At 39.3% G+C, this 21,067-nt stretch overlaps 2 protein-coding genes and 1 long non-coding RNA gene across 7 annotated transcripts in view; all 3 read right to left on the bottom strand.

The window, feature by feature from the left end:
* Nucleotides 1-4,434: 4,434 nt before the first annotated feature.
* Nucleotides 4,435-12,384, bottom strand: LOC146492836 (uncharacterized). Of its 2 annotated transcripts, none has more exons than XM_085149313.1 (5): nucleotides 12,252-12,384; nucleotides 8,693-9,721; nucleotides 8,327-8,482; nucleotides 7,557-7,649; nucleotides 4,435-5,303 (listed from the first exon to the last, which is right to left on the bottom strand). In XM_085149313.1, exons 2-5 carry the CDS (start codon nucleotides 9,671-9,673, stop codon nucleotides 5,025-5,027), a joined length of 1,509 nt encoding a protein of 502 aa, XP_085005439.1. In that variant the 5' UTR covers nucleotides 9,674-9,721; nucleotides 12,252-12,384; the 3' UTR covers nucleotides 4,435-5,024. The 2 variants fall into 2 exon arrangements, with proteins under 2 accessions (XP_085005439.1, XP_085005438.1); XM_085149312.1 differs by having other exon boundaries at nucleotides 8,687-9,721.
* Nucleotides 12,322-21,067, bottom strand: part of LOC146492837 (uncharacterized) — a 33,393-nt gene continuing 24,647 nt past the window's right edge. For 3 of the 4 annotated variants that reach the window (XM_085149302.1, XM_085149303.1, XM_085149300.1), the window contains exons 6-7: nucleotides 15,626-15,820; nucleotides 13,926-15,544 (exon numbers count right to left, since the gene is read on the bottom strand). In XM_085149302.1, the coding sequence (XP_085005428.1) occupies nucleotides 15,458-15,544; nucleotides 15,626-15,820 (282 nt within the window). In that variant the 3' untranslated portion in view covers nucleotides 13,926-15,457. Of the gene's footprint in view, nucleotides 12,441-13,925; nucleotides 15,545-15,625; nucleotides 15,821-21,067 lie in introns of those variants that run through there. The other variant, XM_085149301.1, reaches the window with a different exon arrangement.
* LOC146492838 (uncharacterized) lies at nucleotides 15,867-20,557 on the bottom strand. The gene is made up of 2 exons (XR_014872068.1): nucleotides 18,775-20,557; nucleotides 15,867-17,812 (listed from the first exon to the last, which is right to left on the bottom strand). It is a non-coding gene; the product is annotated as an uncharacterized LOC146492838 (long non-coding RNA).

Raw genomic sequence — 21,067 nt, forward strand, 5'->3', positions numbered from 1 at the left:
CACGGTAAACCCGACAACAACACAGTGGGTGAGGGTCGGAGGGGGGGTCGCTTGACATTCTAACTTTAAACGAAGGATTTTAACAATATTTGCTGTGGGTTAAAGCAGTGGACCAGCAGGCTACATGTCTGACATCCAAAGAAGTTTCACGTAATCCCAACAACTGAGGATCGCCATTGTATAGCGGTTGCTAGGGTAACGTCACGTCGCCGTCATTTCGGATGTGGGCGGGGCTTAGCACTAGAATCCCTTTGATCCTTTCATGTCTTGTGTGACATCACCTTGGTAAAAGCCTTAAGTACAACCGTTTAAACAGCGTTAGTTACAAGGTAAGTTTAGTAAGAGGCATTAATGTCAAAGACACAAACTCAGCAATTTACACAAAATACAGAATCAAGTCCAGATTGTAAAAAAGTTATATCATTTGAAAATATGAATTCTGCCATTGAAACAACCGAGGAGATTCAAATCTGCGCCACTGAAGTCGAGGCAAAGATTGAAGAGTCTGAATGTGGTGTCGTCCCTGGGGTAAACATTTTACAGAGCGACGAGGGGAAAATGAAGCACTGTGTGTGCTGCCTTCAGTCACGCAACCAGCAACAGAATCCGGGGGATCCTCCAGTGTCAGAAGAACAGCTGCTCGTTAAAGAGCTAATAAATGCTGTTATTACACGTGCCTCCAAAGAGGCAAAGGTGTCGCCATCTGACACGATTCAGCAGCGCCTCTTCACAGCTCTGTGGGCACAAGTTGAGCAAAAACCTCTCAAAATTACACAAAGGGGGATTAAAAAACTTGAAAAGGTGATTTTTAAAGACATCACAAAGCGGCTGGACATTAACCCTGATCTCGTGATCATTGCGCTAGCCGTAGGTCAGCCGTACCTAGAGGTGATCATTTCCATATTTGAAGATCACCTCTTCCGTAAAAAAAGAAACCTATTGGCAAGGTTCTTCTCGTGGTTTAGAGCCCAGGATGATGAGGACGAACAAACTACAGCCATTTCTGAAACACTTTTAGAAGAATTTAAAAGTAATATATTTCCAATACTGGAGAAAAAATCATCATCTGGCATTAGTGTCAGCGATTATGATGATGATGAAGAACAACGTGTGAGCGCACTCATTGATGCTGTGCTCACACGGGCTGCAAAGAAATCGCACTACAAACCTTCTAAAAAACTCCACAGGTATCTTTTAAAACACGTGTTGTCTGACGACACAATCAAAGATCTGCATATACATGAAAAAAAACTGAAAGATCTCGACAGGGCCATTTACCAAGAGCTACGTCAGAAAACATTCTGTAAAGAAAAAAAATTAAAGATGTTATTGAACGACGAGGACCCAGTGTTGAGAAAACTGACGGTCAATATCATTAAAAATCACCTGATCGACACTATGCAGAATCCAGCCCTGTGTGATGCTGAAGAGGCTGAAAAATACAGGTTATCTGTGGAAGCCTGTATCAAGAAGGTGGTGACGCGCGTCATCAAAAATGCCAGTTCACCTTCCTGTACTGAAAAAGTTGATGCCATCACCCAACGATTGTTCATAAAAATCTGGCCTAGACTTAAAAAAATCAAAGTTGATAATGTGATACTCATCAGTGATATGGTTTACAGCTCTTTATTACAGAAATGGAAAGAGCCAGATGTCATACTGACATTCATGGAATTAGACCATGAATATGCAGATAATATAATTGTAAAGGTTTTCAGGGAGCATGCCATCACTGTATCGGAAGGTGAATATTTCATGACAAGCTTCTTTCTCTCTGCGGGTCTTACTGTATTGTTCGCAGGCAGAAAATACTTGGTTACTGTTATATAAGTCCCTAAAAGTAGATTTTGTTCATCTGGACGTTGTATTTTCAGTTTCAATTTATTTAACATCTAATTGAGTCATTTTAAAAACCCTTGACCGGTCGAGGCAGATGGCCGTTCCTCACTGAGCCTGGTTCTGCCGGAGTTTTCTCCCTGTTAAAAGGAAGTTTTTACTCCCCACCGTCGCCTAGTGCTTGCTCAGAGGGAATTGTCAAATTATTGGGGTTTTGTTTTGTGCCATCTAATACACAACTTATGAGGGCACTCTAAATTTTTTTTAAAATCAATAAAAAGATCCAAAAAAAATTATATTGTGAATTTTGCGTGTTTTCATTGTCACACAAATGTATACATTTTCAGCTTAGACTGAACGTGTTTGTTTGTCATTGTTTTCAAAGTCAAAGATTTTAGTAGCAACTATTGTATTAAAACATACAGACGTTTTACTCTGATTACACAAACCTTATGTAGGAGTAGGTCACAGATAAGAGGTATTCATTTGTAAATTTGACCTCTGACCTCACAGAGATCAAATGTGACAGGATATTTGTACTGTAATTTTCAGACCATAAGGCGCACTCAAAATCCTTTAATTTTCTCAAAAACTGACAGCGCGCCTTATAATCCGGTGCGCCTTATGTATGAATTCTGGTTGTGCTTATTGACCTCGAACCGATTTTATGTGCTACACGGTGCTCAAAAATCTGTCAAAAATTGTTTTAATACGACTTTGGTAAGCAATGAAGCTGCACCGTTTGATGGATGGTCAGAACATTATGGCTACCGTAGTCAGGAGCCTCGCGGAGTAATCTGGGTTCAAACCTTCGTCTGCTTCAGGTCCCGAAGTCAAAGGAACACTGTGGCATCACTGAGAGGTAAAAACGGTCGAAATTCTTTCATCTTTAATAAAATGATCAGCGTTGCTGCTTTACCAGGTGTAACAATTAAGTTTAACATCCAGGCATCCACGAAAACAGAATTCTTTTAATTGACTATGTGCACGTTAGCATATGCTACTTCAGTGGGGAGCTTTGTTTCCGGTGTCCTATTCACGCCTTGTTTACGGTCCAAAACAAGTTAAGCAAATGAATGAATCAAGCGGCGATTTACATTTCTATAGATGTCTCGGGCATTTACCCAATATATCTGTAAATGATGTTCATTGACTTGTCGATATTTTTCCCCCGCGCCTCAGAGCAAAAGAGAAAATGGATTCAAATGTTATATTTCTCAGCTGTCCCTCGTTTATCGCGGGTGTTATGTTATAAAAATAACCAGCAATAGGTGAAATCAAGTAGCCAATTTTATTTTTGACGGTGCAAAATGTTTCGTGGACATCGTGGACATACAGCACTGCACTTCAGAGTCACACTGCTAGCGATTGATGCAGCGATTCTGTACTGTACAGGAGAGACGTCACGGAGGAGATCGTCTGCAGCGATCAGGACGCATGACACAATGTCATGTAAAATAAGCATGCAAACTTGCACTAAAAAATCTGCGAAACAGCGAGGTGAAAGGTGAACTGCGTTATTAGCGAGGGACCGCTGTAATTTTGAAGGTAAGTCACAACATACCCTTCGTACATACTAATGTATAGAAACCGTTACCAGCAATCATTCATTTTTTGTGTGGCTTTTTTCACGGTTTGTTAACATGCTGTGTAAGGTTTGTACTTGACTAGCTGATATCTACATAACGGGAAACATCTGGTTTGACTATTGTTTGACTGTAGTTTGAATGCTGAACATTTGCCTGTTTAAATCATACACTCTAATAAATAAAACACTGATTCAAATAAAAAAAAACATGTTAACGTTTTCCACTAGAATTTTTGAGTTAAGCCAACTTCTGGCAGAATAACATTAATTCAAAGCAATATTTTTGAGTATGGTGAAGTTACTTTTTTGGCCACAATTAAACACATTCTTAAGTAAAATTAACTTAATAATTTTCGACTAGAACACAAAAATTTAAGTTGATCCAACGTGAATTTTATGTATAGTGAAGTTACTTTTTGGCCAAAAAAAAAAAAAAAACACATTCTGAGTAACATGAACTTAATAATTGTCAACAAATACACAGGAATTTAAGTTGATCCAAGATTATATTTATGTATGTTGAAGTAACTTTTTGATCAAAATAAAACACATTTATAATTAAAATGAACTTAACTGTCGGCATAAATAGTATTTATGTTGGTCAAATATGATATTTTGGTTACAGTGTAGTAATTTTTTGGTTCTACGGGAGATTCTATAAGGGCATTTACCTGTTTCCCAGCAGGCTAAGTCGCTCCAAAATACAACCTTGATCATTTGGCTGTGTCTTATAACCATGACTACCGCGTGGGCAGGCTCATGCATGGTGGTGCCTGCCCACAAAGAAGTCAAGGTTCTAAGACCTTAGAAACTTGTCGATCACTTTTTTTCCCCAAACGAAGGTCAGCCTTAACATGCGCTGTGTGTGCTCTTGTGTCATGACCTTCAGAAAAAGAAATGGATGTTGTGTGTATTTGTTTGAATGCGGCAGATGTGATGCCAAATACCTGGACATCAGCTAAGGGACTCGTACCTGGTGCTCAGAAAGAATAGAAATTCAGACAGATGTATTCAAATGAGTTAGACCCATTTAATTACAATAACAAACATCACAATTCTTTAACGTGCGTGCGAAGTGCAAGATTTGTGGGCTTCAGTTTCCTAGAACACAAATTGCCCGCTGAAACTTAAGGAACTGTGTATTAAAATTGTAATACAACCTACTACTTGAATCCTCTTTTTTTTACTTTAACATGTGACAGTGAGTCAAAACAAAAGATGACAGGCTGCTATACATTAAATGCACTAATTTAAACATAAAATGAGCAAAGCTTCTTTCATTCAACTTTGTCAGCACTCTTACAAAGTATTCTTGATTCTCTTCTATATTTGACTTTTCACCCTCAAGATTAAGGCCAGCTAAAGAGGGCATTACACAAACTTTAAAACACACCAGTACCCTCAGAACACAGGTCATGGGAGAAATTAAACGCATTCCTTAAAAATGTGCAAATAACAGCATTTAAGACACGGCAAAACATTAACTCAGAAGACTTAAGAACAGCGCTTTAAAATTTAGTAAAACACAATGAAGTAGTGCCAGAAATGCAGGAATAAGGTTTTTGTGAAACTCACTCACGAATGGTCTATCAAGTCTGCTCTAGAAAATACCAAACTTAAGATTCATTACTTTAGAGCTGGCTTTTTGTCCATCAAGCTCAAGGCATAGCTTTTGAAATACCTCAAAGGTAAATTTCAGCTGCTTGGGATAGGTAAGGTTCAGAGCGTAGATTACTCCCATCATCAAAGCACAGGATCTGGCAACATCAATCCTCTCCAGGATCTTGGATCCCTCAACGATGATGGTTGCAGGCCCATCACCAATGATATCAATCTTCATGATTTGCATTGCAAGGTCTGCGTTGAGCTCCTCCTCATCCTTGTAGGAGAAATTAAATGTTAGGATGTATAAAATACATAGCTCAAGCACTTCAGGATGACGTGCATAAGGGAATGAACTACTACAGGTAGGAAAATAAGCTAAAACAGGTTGTCTTTTGTGTTTTTCAGTGATTTTACTTTGTCATTCTGTAATTTTTAAAAGCTAAATTAAACCATAATCCAAAGTTTAAAATAAAAAATGTCTTGTTTTTCACAGTTTTGTTTTTCCACTTTGAAAAGAAAATCTAATAAATCATTTTTAAGGGTTATTCCACTTCTAAGTGAAATTTTATCTATTGCCATATTGCCACAGTTAGAAAGTGAGAAACAAGCCTTTTGTAAACAGCACACTAATTCTCCTGATCCGGAAGCAATCCATTTGCTTTAGCAGAGCATAAACAATGGAAGTGAATAGCAGGTGCTAGCATGTTGTGTGCAAAAGTGATTAAAATGACTCAGTAATGAAAACAAATATTTCTTGGGAGCTCAGTAATCATATTCACGGCAAATGAAAAGTGCAAAAGTAACACGGAAGATTTGCAGAAGCTGATTTAGACTTGAGACTACATTGCAGTTACAACAAACACCGCTGTAAACATCCACTGCATGGTGCATGGATATAACGCAACAGTTGAAAAAGCCTCCAGCTTCCATAAACAAACACACACAGCCACTACTATACAAGCATAGTAAGCTGCAGTAACAATGGATGGGTCTTTGATTTGTTGAAGAAATATTGCACAAATAGCATGTTGGTTTATAGACACTGGTCGGCAGTGGCTTCAACTGCTGTGTTATAACCATGTGGAGGCTTACAGCAGTGCTTTGTTGTAATGTAGTCCCAAGTCTAAATCGGCTCCTGAAAATCCTTCATGTCAATTCATACTTTTCATTTGCAGTCAGCATGATTGTTGAGCTCCCCAGGAATACTTGGCATCATTATTGAGTGATTTTAATCACTTTTGCACACAAAATGCTAGTACCTGCCATTCACTTCCATTGTTTATGCTCTGCTAAAGCTGCTGCCAGATCAGGAAAATGACTGCGCTGGCTACAAAATTTTTTATCCTGTGTGTTTATGTTGCACCTTATCACGGAAACAGGTTTCTATTCAGCAAATTATGTTCAATGACAATGGCAATAAACATCTTCGGATTGTAATTCTGAAATGCTTTTTTCTCACTTATACATGGCAATAGACATATCTTCACTTAGGGTTGGAATGTCCCTTAACTCATTCAGTGCCAGCCACTCTCAGATTTCATACCCCCCTCAGTGCCAGAGATATTTAGCTTTTTCACTGATTTGAAGGCTCACAGAATATTTTGTTCTATGACTATGTGAATTCTGAAACCACCATGACAAAAATGAGTCTCTCTTCTTTCAGCAGCAAAAAAAAAATGTTTCTACCTCTGTTATTTAGAAATCTGCAGTAGAAAAGAGAAACTTTCATGACAAAACACCTGTTTCTGGATCAAAAGCGCTTTGTGTAAATAGGTTTTTCAGTGACTTTGATGTAAATATTTCGTGTTTCAATGATTCATGCAACATCTCAACTATGTTTTACTACTATGAAAGTAAAAAAATCACCTGTAGAAATGTACTTTTGGCAGATTATTTTGTGTATAAAAATAGTTGTTTATAGACAATTTCAACATTTGAAAAATATATAAGAAAAAAGCGACTGATTTATGATTCAGAGAGTCTGTGTGTGTGTGTTACTCCCGCATGTGCACAAGTCAGTGCGCGACTTAGTCTGTTCACCCCCCACCCGGTCATCGGTTCGTCTATCAACAATTTCTGTGTGTTTTATGCAGCAAATCGTTCATTATTCTGGTCCCTGCTGCCTTCAGAAGTTTCTAACAGGAGATACTGGTCAGATAAATCCGGTTCATGTTCACTGGAATCGCTAGAAAAACCATGACGTCAGGCTGCAGACACCTCAAGCTCGAAATGACGAGCTGGATCAAAAATCGCGCCACAATACTCGTTCTCAGTAGAGCCGACTGTCACGCTGGTGGGATTTTATCCATGTAATCAACTCCACCACCTTCTCAATTCAATAAAGAGCTCAAGAGGCGTCTATGGCACTGAGCGTTCGGATTCATTTTGAGGTCTAAAGACGTCTATGGCACTGAATGACTTAAATACTCAACCCTGAACAGAAAATCCAATGAACAAAACACAAAGACCCTACAGAGACATGCATTCAAAACTAAACAAAAAATTAAAAACCAACTCAAGTACTTACGCTGTATTGTTTGAAAAGATCCTCCTCCTTCTCTCCAAGATAGACTATGAGGCAGTGAATAGCAATTTCTCTGTGCTTTTCAACTGTGTTGTCCTGATTGATAGAAAAAAATAGATGTGTTAAAAAAAATCAGATGTAAGTAGCTTACTTCATATACTGAAAATGATATCCATAATGATAAAGCATTTTTTTTAAATTAAATAATAAAAAAGATCATTTGGAATAAGGTGGAAAAGGTGATCTGGCTATTCTCCTGAGTTTCTTATTGTTTGGGACCTGCTTACTCCGCACACAGTGGGGGGCATGGCTGTCTCACTCTGCGGAGATCTGACAAACGCTGCGCTTGTCACCTGGACATTCCTTCTTCATAAGTAAAAACACTAAAATAAAGATACATTTTGTTGTACTTGTGCTCTGAACTTGTATAATAACAATAAATATCCATTCATTCAATTACAATGTAACTGGCACAGATACAGTCTTCCTCCATGTTATGTATTGTTAACGTGCTTGCGCGTGTGAAACACTTTATGTAAATCATAGAGCTTTATTTAAAAATAATAAACAGTGTATATTGTACAGACGACATATTTTCTTCTTTTGCCCTGCCCTAGATGCAAGTGTAACCAAAATATGAACAATTTTGGAAAAAAATAGTGTTAGTATACAATGGACCTTGTTCAAAGCAGCCATATCAACATTTGACATGAAAAACGTAAGGCAAATAAAGATTCATAAATAAATTCTATTCATAAAGTTATTCATTATACCTGCAGAAGCATGTCCTTAATCTGCCTCATCCTCAGACCTGCAGCTCCTCCTTTTGACAGGGTCAAGGCCATCAGTTTTGGGGTGCATTGGTCAAGCCTGGCCAGAAAGGTTGATTCAAGGCTGACTGTTGTTATCCTCTTAAATTCTTCACATATCTGCAGGGAACGCCAGAATAAAATACAACAAGAGACATAAGTATAAATAATTCATAAATGAAAATCCAAATGTGCATTTGTAAACATTTAAATGTATTAGGTGTAAATATATGCATTTCTAAATTTTTTATTTATCTGACTTTAATTTGTAATTTCATCAATCCACAACACAAAAACACTGGTTTAATAAACATTTTATCTCACCTGTACCTCGCTAAAAAGAGCAGGCCAGCGCTTCATGAAGTCACTGATGGCAGGGGCCTCTTTCACTATTTCCTCCCGACGAAGGCTGAACATCTTGTCCATTTTCTGAGCTACCACTCTGGAGTTGTCCCTTTTCATCACTTCACTCAGTAGCTCGATTCTCTCTTTTTCCAAACTTTCACTAGTTTCACCTTGAGCATGAGGGGGTAGGTAGTTCACCTCAGCCTTCTTTGGTTTTTTGACATTCTTTGCCGGGTATTGGTCACATGTTATTTTCCTCTTAAGTGAGTTTACTTCAACTTCAGGGCAGCCGAGACCTCTAAGCTTGCTTCTGAAATTGTTCATCTTGTACTTTAGACGTTGCGCCCACCCATAGCATCCATTGAAGGACCCTGGCTCTTTCAGGCAGGGATGCTTTAGAGTCAGGACCTCTGCAACCTCACTGATCTGCAGACTGGATGGATAAGCAGTATACTTATAAATAGCTTCTGCTAGTTTTCTAAGGATGTCAGGAAGCAGTGGAATTAAATCTTTTGTAGGGAGAAGAGTCCCATCTTTTTGGAAGTGCTCGTTGGCTGACCGAATTTGGATCTCTGTGAGGTCAGAAAAGCTGGGAATCTGAAACTGAACAGGCCAGTGCTGGTAACGGTGCCCTGGACTATCTTCAGATGCGGAAAGAATCAGGGTGTCATTAGTTGACACAGATGAGGTGTCAACAGAGTCCTCCTCAGATGGATTATCAGTCACGTTGGTCACATCACTTAAGGTCAAGGTTATTGTAGGCTCCTGGTCCTGGAGAAACACAATCTTGATTGTGTCCTTGTCCTTAAGGTCAGTTGTCGAAACAAGGGTAAAAAACTCATCACCAAAATCAGCATCTTTACAGTGAAGACAGAAGTCTCTTGTAATGGAAAAGGTATCACGGATGGCTGAATAAAGGTCATCCACCGTTTCTGGGATTCCAGATGGTAACTTTACGGACATCATGATCTGCAAGGATCACTCGAAGTTGAGACGGTTGTGACATTAGGTAACCTGTAGACCAAATTTTTGACATGTTTCTGTAATTCTTAGTAACAGCTAAATAGTGCATAATATAATAAAGTTTGATCTCCATGTATGGAAACTAGGAGCCAATTAACTATATGCCATCTCTGAAAATAGTAGAAAGACTGAGATTTGGGTTTGTCTTTTTTCAGCTGAAAATCTCCACACAAAGTATGGAAATCATTTATGGAACATAAATGCTGCACTTAAGAGTCATAATGGTTGTTCCGCCACAAATGTAAGAAATCAAGGGGACCGTGTCTGATAACTCAGCTGCCTCTATGACTTTCACTGGACCAGTTTCTCAAGCACATAGCTCCTCAGATGTTCAATTGACCAAGCAGTTACACCTTTCACTATGAATCCCACATTGCCTTTCAAAACCACAATCTGGATCAACTCCCCAAAATCTGGTAGACCACCAGTGGAACCATAAGCCAGGATCATTCCACTAGTGTACTTGGTGCCTCTGTAACACACACTTTTGGCTATCTGGACACATGTCTCACCAGGAAACTTAGCCTGCAGTGCTTCTTGGATATCCTCTCGCAGCACACTAACATCCATTGTAGACAGTGTTGTAGCCTGTAGTAATGGTCTGACAGCTCTGGAATCATGTTGGTTATAAGCAAGCAACAACTGATGCTTCATGGCCAGTGACAGCAGAATATTTCTAAAACTACGAGTATGTCTGACAACACGCTTGAAAAAGCTGTGCTTTGCCTCAAACCGCATTGTCCACAGTGACACCAGAGGACCATAAGCCCTGATAAGTTCTGGATAATGTTCTAGGAAATGGTGTTTTGGAATGAGGCGTTGCTCTGGAAAAACCATGAGAAACCTGTGTTTATGCTCAGATATCTTACTGTCCAGGAAGCAAATGGTCTCCTCTGTGTGCACTTGATTCACGACAAGCTCAACAATGTCTCGAAGCACAAGAAGCAATTCCCATGCTGGGTCAGCCTCAGGGATTTTGATCCAACCATGAGTGGCAAGAGACGAAGCAAAGCCCAGTTCTCGTGGGCATTGCCCCCCACACTTTTCCGTTGGGCAAAGTTCACAGGAACAAGCTGTGGTGCATTGGTTTTCTCCGACCATTTATAGGGGAACTCTTTGATGCATTTGTTCAGCTCTTCAACAGTGAAGTATTTGTTGTGAATGAATAGTCTTAGGCACAGTGCTATTTCTAGGGGCACTACACCTTCAAAGAGATCATGCAACACATCAGGTGGATATCCAGACAAAACATGAAAATATTTAAGTTTTGCCGTCAGTGCAAAGAAGATTGAGTTTAGCTCAGATCTGAGCAATGAAGGGACATCAGCTAACACCCAATATACAGATGTGATTTTGTGTTTTTTCCTGGATGTACCGAGAGGATTGCAAATCTCAAAGTCATCCACATAGAGATTTAGCGCAATTGTAAGGTCATTTTTTGAGAACAACTCGTTGGTTTTGTAAAAGGTGCCGTCATGAAATGAGTTGTACACAGTTCTCTGCGCCTCTGCTTCACTCAAGATCAGGTCTAGTATATCTTTCCTGCTAAGAACCTGAAGTAAAGACTTTAGAATGGGAACATACTGGAAGCTACTCTCTCCAGTAAGAATATACTCAATCGGCTCCACGACAGAAAAGTGTTCATTAAAATACTTTCTTCTTTTGAAGGCAGAAGAGAGAGGACCACCATCACAAAGGGCAGCGCTAACAGGGTTAGCAACACATATGTTGTTCACCATTTCAGACACAATGGCTTCATCAACTTCACAGTTGTGTCTCTTCAAGCAGGACTGTAAAATGTCTTTCATGATGGGAGTGGAAGCTGAATGACAAATAAAATGCAACGACTCTACAAGCTCATCAATGCATTGGTTGGGAACATGAAATGAACTCTCTAATTTCAACATCAAATGAGCCAAGCTTCTTTCAATCAACTTTGGCAGTACATTCACATCATCATCTCTAAACTCCTCAATGTCAGATTGTTCACCCTCCTGATTAACTACATCGCTGCACTGATCTGTTTGTAAAGGCTTTTCAAACCTCTTTAAAACGTCTTCTTTAAACTCATCTAAAGAGTGGGGGGTGTGCTTGCGATGTTTATGTGACGCAAATGTTCCATAAATGTTAGTTCTGAAACTACAATTTTTGAAAACACAGGACACAGTTTCTTGCTTTTTCAAATGTTGACGAAGGTGTTCAAAATACTCTTTTTCAGTGGAAAATGTGCCCACATTACAGAACTGGCAACAGAAACTGAGTATTTCAGAGGTTCTCACTGTTGAGTGAGTTGAGTGTTTCCTTGATATGTGTGATTTTAGGCTACCCCATGACTTAAATGAACAAAAACAATCTAGGTAAGGACATGGCAGAGGCTGTACACTGGGGATATGGCGTAACCTATAATGTTTCATCAGCTCTTCCTTAGTGGGCAGAGGTTGCAAATTTACAGATTTTGCAAGGCCAATCCATACTTCATGATTCTGAATTACTCAATTCAAGCCTACTTGTTAAAGCTTACTTCAGAAGGACCCTTGGTATTCGATACCAGGAGAAGATGATGGTTTGAGCCTTTGTCCTGGCAAGAAACACAGCAAAGTAACTGAATATTTCGGTGAGATTCCCACTTTCTTTAGAAGGCTGACCACGTCTTAACTGGAACCCCTAGATCTGCAACGCCAGGACAGTGTATTACACCAGAAAGTCGTGCCTGCACAAAAATACAAAAGATGGTATTTTCAACTTCACCTGTGAGTCTTCAATACAGTGAATAAGTTTCACCTGTCAAAGCTGTGTGAGCTAGAACCAAACATTCAAAACTACATAGACCTGAATACACTGGGTGCTGGAAAGCCTAACGTGGCTTTCCATAGATCAAATATACATAGAGGTGACATGGACTGGGCCAGTCTGTTGGAGCGTGTATCCCCACCGACTGCGATCTTGGAGGGGTCTCCACTCGCCCCCAGTGCATGTATTTCTACTGAGGAATGTGTTAACTCAAAAAAAAATAAAAAATAAAAAATAAAATAAAATATATATATATATATATATATACACACATACATACATATATATATATATATATATATATATATATACAGATGTTAATAGATGTATAGATGTTAATAGCTAAAATATTATGCTATACAGTTATTGGGGTGAGCAGTTGTAACAACTGGATACAATTATAGATTAAACCGTTGCTGTAATCATTAGCTAAAATCAGGTTAAACAGATAACCTGTTTAGCTAACAGATAATACTGTTAGCTAAACAGACCTGACAGCTTGCAGAAAAGTAGCTACATAGCTGGCTGAAAAATCCAAAATCATTAACTAATGTTGAAGCTAACACTTACAGTTCTTAGTATGGATAAAGAAAGTAAACTGCTGGCTAAATATAACAGATAAACTAGAACTATTGACATTTTTTTTAAAAAAAAAAAGCACTGCCTGTCTGGTGAAATCTAGAAATAGATATTAAAGAAAGTTTTCCAAGGTCAAATCAGTCTTTCTGCTTTCATTTCAAACTGTGTTGTTATAAAACATTCTGTCATTTTGCATCCATCCTTAAAATTAGTGAATCTTGTGGCAGCAGTTGGCTATTGTTTCTGGAAGCAGGCTTAACTCTGCTTTATGTGGGGCCACTGGAATCTTTAGCTTCCTTTGATTTCATGGACATGTGTGTGTCCTGTAAACAACAGCTGGACCCTGTCAAGCTAAGCACCCAGCAGGTTTGATGTGAAACCGATGGGGGACCAATGTGCTAGACAAACTACTGCTCTGGTTTCACTGCTCTGAGATCAGTTTCCATCAGTGGCCGTGTGGGAACAGAAGTAAATGACTGTAACTTATCAACTTCACAGATAAGTTTCCTCATATGAACCACCTTGACCAACGTGTGATGTAGAAAAGTCAGAGATGTAGGCTCTGCACTTTCAGGTTAGTATTTATGAGAAATCATTTGATTGACAGACAGTTTAAACAGCTGTTTTGCCAACACAGCACCTTCATTTTTAATTAAGATTTTAATCCTCCTGTACGTATTGACAGTCAGTGTTAGACAGGGGACAAACTTTTTAATTCATCAGTAATTCTTTTGTCATTAAACAAGGTGTAGGTCTATTTTCTGAGCTCATTAAAACCTGTTTTTAAAGATAAGTGGTCTTCACAAAGCAGCCCGGGCAAACGTATGATTTTATAGAATATAATGCATTATTAAACAGCATATGAAGCATTTAAATTCAGCTCAACCTTCAACACCTACAGCAGTAATCCATATAACACTGATGGGGAACAATGTTCTGCAGAATACTCTTGATACTTTAAGTGCAATTTGCACATAATGCAGATTTATGTGTAGTAAGGTGGTTTCATTGCTACTTTTATTGAAGGAGTGCTTCTAAAAATTCCTCCATCACTCTTCATTGTCACCTAATAACAAATATTTAGATGACATCTATATAAATAATAGTATTTCTCAACTCTATAAGATGTTCTGTTTTTGGAGGGGGTTGAGGTCGTCCCTGCTTGCGTTTCTGTAAACGTCACAGCATGCCACCTTGGGTAAGAATATGTATTCTTAACATAAACATATACAAGCATGAATCTAAATGAAGCTTATGCGTAAGTTCAATAAGGAAGAGATGTAATCAGTCATCCACCTGCTTTCCTGGGTGTTCAAGCTGCTAGTCTGTTCTCTTCATCACTTCCCTTTTCCCACGCTTGCAAACTCAATCATTACTCTACTCCAGTCTTTTTCTTGCCCACCGTCTGTGAGCCAATCAGCCGCTATTCTGTCTACTGTAAATCTCACTGCTGTTCTATCATCCCCCCTTCATCTTCATTACCACCATCTAGACTCTGGGGTTCCTAATTCCTATCATTGTTGGGCTCCAGCCTGCTATGGTGGGTCAACTGAGTTTAATCATCAAACAGCATAATAATAGTCAAATTGTTTATCTCAATACATCGTGTTCATTACTTCCATAAGGAAAATCGTGAAAAGCTGTTTTCTAATCTAATGTTTCTGAGTTCAGGTACTAAGTTTAACTCTCGTGCACACCTTGTGTGATAAATGTTTTTACTGAGCAGGCTTAGTTTGTTTCTGAATTTGCTGTCACAGTTTAACTGTTTTCATTTCCACTGACACATCATGAATATGAGGGTTTTGTTCCTCCCTGTCTGTTAATGTTGCTTCAGGGCTTGACTCATACTCTCTAACAGGCAGAGACGCCGGATGACTCCAGGCCTGCTATTTACAAAAAATGTAAAACTTCATTTAAAAGGCCTCACATGTTGTCTTGCCTCACTTCTGTCATACAATTGATACCACACGCTTTTTGTGCCAGCAGCCGAAACATTAAAGATCACTGCGACTTGGCTTGTATAATACAACGACTCCCACTTCACTTCATTTCGCATATTTCTCTTATGTAAGTGCATTACAAGTATTGGTTTGCATATTTAAATAACACGAACCCACCACAGTGACCACACAATGACCACACAATGACCACAGTCTCTTACTCTCGATGTTGCAATAATCATCAGAAATGAAGCAAAAGAAAACTATTTTTAACTGTAAAGGCTGTGAATCAGTGTTGCCCACACACAGCTACGCTGACAGATTAGTTGGACGTGATTGGACATAAAGCAATGAATGGAAATCTGACAGAGCGATAAAGCTGGTGGACGTACACAGTATCTGCAGCAGCCGTCTCTGCTCAGTAGATGGTGCCATCTCTCCTGTGAATAAACCCGGAGGCTTCGGTGCAAGTCATCTTTGATGCTCCCGATTTTTTGGCTAGTGGCTAGAAGATGAGCGTTGGATCAAAATGTTGCTAAAGCTGAGACCTTTTGTGTGATATAACTTGTTTTGACCAGCCACTTACCCCACATGGTGATATTTTACTATTTAATTTAGCACAGGGAGGGATAATGGGATGGAGATGGAGCTGCCAGGCAGGAGGAAGACAGGAAGACCAAAGAGAAGATTCATGGATGTAGTGAAGGACATGCAGAGGGTTGGCGTGACAGGATACTGAGGACGGAGTGGGATGGAGACAGACGACCTGCTGTGGCAAGCCCTAAAGGGAGCAGCAGAGAGAAGATTTAATTTCACCGCTTACTCCGTTTCATCGTTTGAGATTTGTATTTTCTTACAGTTTTTCTCAGTTGCTATGAAACATTTCTTAGAACTTTTCTCAGTCTTCTCAAAGCTTTAAACATAAAACCTTGTTTTCAAAATACTTTAACCTCTTGTGAGGCAAACCCTCACAGTGCAGAACTACACATGAATCTTCAGATCACACACACGACCATAGAAATATAAACACCATTCAGCATTCATGACACGCTGCATAAAAAAATTAAAAACAGTGTTCTTGACACGTAACTCTTTCCAGACTGGAAAAATGATAAAGTATGAAATAAAAACAGAAATCCAGAAACAGGGAGGTGGCAGTCCTCCACTGCCACCTCCCTCCTCCTCCAGTATCATGTAACATCACAGTACAACAGAAGTTCGAGATCATGGTGGCTTATTTTAAATTCTTTTATGTGTCACGCTGTAATTTACGTATGAAAGCAGATGGGTCATCCAACGTAACTATATGTTATACAAGTATGAATCAAGTGCACACAAGGTTGAATGAAGGAAATGTGGAGCCGGTAAACCACAGTTTAAGACATAGAAGTCTGCTGGTGTATTATTAAGTGTTGGGTCCATTCCCGTTTCTAGTTTGCATTTTTTGTAGAATTGCAAGACAATCACTTTTTGAAGGATCTGGACTCAAATGCAGGACACCAGAATAAAGGTTTAACAGGCTTATTGAAGATAGAGTCATCTTGAGAGGTATTTCCTCCGCAGCGTTTCTTTTCTCGTTTCACCACACGGGCTGGCAGAGACGAGGAAACGTCCACAGCAGAGCTGAACTACACATCGACCTGGCATCAACCGAGGGGACTCTTCAGCCTTAAAGAGCAGGCGGGTAATCACTGGATTGCAGACAGTTGGATGATTGTGGATGATACGAAACAGCTTCCAGGTGTGTAGCCAGAGTAACCATGGGAACAAACGCCATCTCTGAAACACACAAGCAGGTTAAGGGACAAACCCACACTCACCTCCCCTGTGGTTGTGCTGATTGTCTGCACCTACTTCTTGTTTTTCACTGCTGTATACACAGCGCCGTCTCACCCCTCAGTCCTTTGCCTCACTGTCTCTTCTGCTTGTCTTCAGTTAGTTTTCCATTTTTTTATTTTCAGAGTGGATTAATAAAGTAACAAGTTTTAAACCCTTTCCAACTTCACTACAGTAGCAAACATCATAACCTGTCATCTGTGCATCTGTTGGACACGCCCAGGAGTCCGCATAACTCCACCCCTTAGGCGTGACAGACCTACCTCCTTACCACCAGACACAACCTGCTTCACTGCAGTTTTTTTTCAACTACTTTATTATAGCTTAAATTAACAGTATATGAAGGAATTAAATTAGACACAAAAAGTGTGATTTAATCGCCCGATGGGCCAATGGAAGGAAAAAGTTCTAAAACCACTGATGTGTCTTTGATCTGTGAGCGATTACAGATCAAATTGATATAAAGTAAAGGCTAAAGAAGAAGTCACTCATTTTTTTATGTAGGTAAACATTAAATCTACTCACCTACCTCACCACCATTTTTGGTACTTTTGAGAACTGAGCAGGACGACAGCATCAGTTATTTTTCTGTTGCTGGAGTCTGAACAGCTTATATAACATAAACCCTCCTGAGATGGAGCTTTCTGAACATCCTGCCCACTGCTGCTGTTTGTCATAGTCTAAAGTATCGCTATTAAAAATGTATAGAAACCATAAAATATTCATTCAGACTCAGATTTGCTTTATGATAACGACAGCTAGAAGACTTTTCTGTGCACACACGTTTACTGATGAAGAACCCCTTAATGATGAAACATGGATGTAATCAGGAATTAAGAGTCACAAACCTGGAGGAGGCGGAAGTATCCCGGTGTCAGTCTTCCCAGTCTGATCATCATTCCTGCTGCCTCCGTTTCTCAGATGGGAGAGGAGCTTCCTGCAGGAGAGGAAAACTCCCATCCCTCTTACTGTTTTCATTAAGTGAGCATTGTTAGATGAGATTTATGCAGACAGTATGGCTCAGTTTCCCAGACATGGACTTAGATTTAAAACAATTTTCAGAGGAGATCTTCAGTGAAATTTTCTTTTAATTTAGGACTAGGCTCACTCAGTGTCTGGCAAACTGGCTGAATATATTATGGTTGCTTTGGATGCCTTCACTGTTTGATGGGAAAAGCCCAAAAAGATACAATTAGATGCATTTTACAGAAAAATAAAGGAAAAAGACACATTTGTTCTTCCACATCTCATTTATCCTGCTGTGACACCCTCTGATTTATCTCAAGGAGAACTTAATCTTCTTGATGGAAATCAGTGACTTTAAAAACAGATTTCTGCCTCACTTTGAACTGCCTGGTTTATTTGAGGATGTTTTTAATAGATACATATTTAAACCATACTCAAGAGAAGTAAATCTCTGTGGAGAAATGAACACTTTCAAATTTTATTTTGAGCTATGCATTGTAACAAACCTAATACGCCGCAGACAACATAAAACTGTCTTTAACCAAACTAGTTTAGTCATATTGAGGTAATTCAAACTGATATCACAGCCTTACATATGTTTTGTCACATAAATCTCAGTTTCAAAGCCACGAAAGTAAGGAAATGTTTGAGGATATTAAGTTTTATTAATATCAATACCTTATTTTAAGTCTTCTTGTTTAGTATTTCTAAGGCTTACACTGTGTGACCCTTTAATAAACAATTTATAACACATTTTAAAATGTTTTTGGACGTATTTGCCTTAAGCAGAAGCTAACTGATGACTTTAAAAGCTGTAATTATATAAACTTTTACTTTATCACTTTAAGAGCTTCATTATAATGTGTTATAAGCCATTTATTGTTGGTGTCTCCACAGCGTCATCAGCCTTCAGGTAAAACATATCAGCCTCACAGTTTGAAGTTAGGAGGTCCTCGTGGAGTTGATGAGCATCCAGTTGAGATCCAGACGTGCCTTCATCGACGGCAGACGGACCTCCGGCCCCGTGAAGCCCCTCGGCAGTCTGAGCAAACAGCGGGCAGCCCGACGTGCTGAAGAGGGTCCTGTGTGTCCCTGCTCTTTTGTACAGTGTGCCACACAAACACTCGCAGCGCTGCATGAAAAGCTCCGGCCTGTCAGGGGTGATTTGGCCATCCAGCCAGTGAGACGGGTGAGAGCGGAGAGAGGAGGAGGAGAAGAAGAGGTCGCTCTGTGCAGCATGTTGCACGCTTGAAGGAACATGTGTGTTAATGCACTGCAGTCACTTATGTAACCCATAAAAGAGAAAATACTTTTTAACAACCCAGCAGTAAAAAGTTTAATTTTTACAGCCAAAAAAACTGCAAGCTGCAGCATTTAATGAGAGCGTTAATGTAATTACACTGTGGGCTTATTATGTTTGAGGGTACAGTGATGTTACATAATCCAGCGGAGTCTATGAGGCCACATTGATTGTTCAGGCTTTCTTTGTTCGTGGTGCAGGAGTGGTTACATAAATGCAGGAAAACATTAGAATTTTATTTTTAACAATTTAAAGATTATTGTTAATAAATCTAATTACTTTATTAGTTTTGATGCAAAAACCATAATTATTTGAAAAAAACCCAATTTGAATTTAAAACAGATTGTAGATGAATGCTCTGTGCACTGAAATAAGTCATGTTAGCTCCAGAAGAAAGCCAAGTTACTGCTTCTGACAGTCACGCTGAGAGGACTTGAAAAATATGTAAATAAATAAAAATATAATAGTCTGGTTATGGCTCAGATAAGTTTTCAGGAAATTAAAGTAAGCCAGTGTAACGTTGTCTGAAAGGACAGAGACTGTGTGTGTGTGCCTGTATAAAGGGCTGGGGTGGTGGGCTAGACTACAAGGTGTTGATTGTACACATGGAGTGACCTCACGTCTGCATCTGCTGCATCCCTCTAGAGCCACAGGAACCAGAAATATAAACACTATAAGCGGCTTTCTTGAATTATTCTTTTATCTTTCTTGGTTTCTCTTCCTGACAAGTTGGTTTTCTTGTTCTAGCCTTAGTTTTTAAATGTTGGTCTGTATTTTGCTTCGGTTCCTATTTTGAGTTTAGATTGTCCCAATCTGTTCGTCGTTGTGTTAATGCTGTTGGGTTCATGTTTAATGTGAGTTTTCTTGTCTCTGTGTTTAGTACGTGTCTTTTTTATGCAAGCTTGTTTCTGCCACAGAAAACGAAAAAGGCAGAGCAAAGGTAAAAATTTTAAGCTATTTTCTTTTTGAGTTAACAACCCCAAATTGTGTTTTTTTTAGATAGTGGATACAAACTTCCATACCTTTAGGTTGTTTTCTCTTCATTTTCCTTCTGTTTTGCTCTGGAGTTTTGTCCTGTATGAGTCTCCACCTGTGTCTAATCCCTAATCATCACTCTGTCTAGAATTACACCTTGCAATCAAAACAATGGTACTTGTCCTCATAAATATGAAGCAATAACTGTGAGTAAAATGCAAATTATTCAAATTATTAATCAATAAGGTAAACATGCTAGGTATAAACCGAATGCACACCAATTAAGTAAATTTCATTTAACCATTAAGTTTAATGTTTAACATTTCACTTTGGTAACAAAATTACAAAAAACTTGCATAATTAACTTACTTAAAGTCTGCATTTTTAGGTATAATAATATTTTTTTTTTAGTGTGGGTTGTTTGCACTGAGTCACTCCTTCACTGCCCTTTCCCCCCCCCCCCCCCCCCCCGTTTAAAAACAAAACAAAACGTATGTATCTTCTTGCCGATTGGACTCAGTTATTTTGGACTGCTTTAAACTATCGTTTAACTCGCGATTGTGGCTCAAGAGTTGGGAGTTCGCCTTGTAATCGGAAGGTTGCCGGTTCGAGCCCCGGCTTGGACAGTCTCGGTCGTTGTGTCATTGGCCAAGACACTTCACCCGTTGCCTACTGGTGGTGGTCAGAGGGCCCGGTGCCGCCAGTGTCTGGCAGCCTCGCCTCTGTCAGTGCGCCCCAGGGTGGCTGTGGCTACAATGTAGCTTGCCATCACCACGCTGGTGATGGCAAGCTACATTGTAGCCACAGCCACCCTGAATGGGTGGATGACTGGATATGTAAAGCGCTTTGGGGTCCTTAGGGACTAGTCAAGCGCTATACAAATACAGGCCATTTACCATTAAAGTTCACTTTAAGTTGTAATGAACTTTCTGACCCCTCTACTCATGTATC

This window comes from Neolamprologus multifasciatus, chromosome 22, assembly GCF_963576455.1.
Source record: "Neolamprologus multifasciatus chromosome 22, fNeoMul1.2, whole genome shotgun sequence".
NCBI classification, from domain to species: domain Eukaryota; kingdom Metazoa; phylum Chordata; class Actinopteri; order Cichliformes; family Cichlidae; genus Neolamprologus; species Neolamprologus multifasciatus.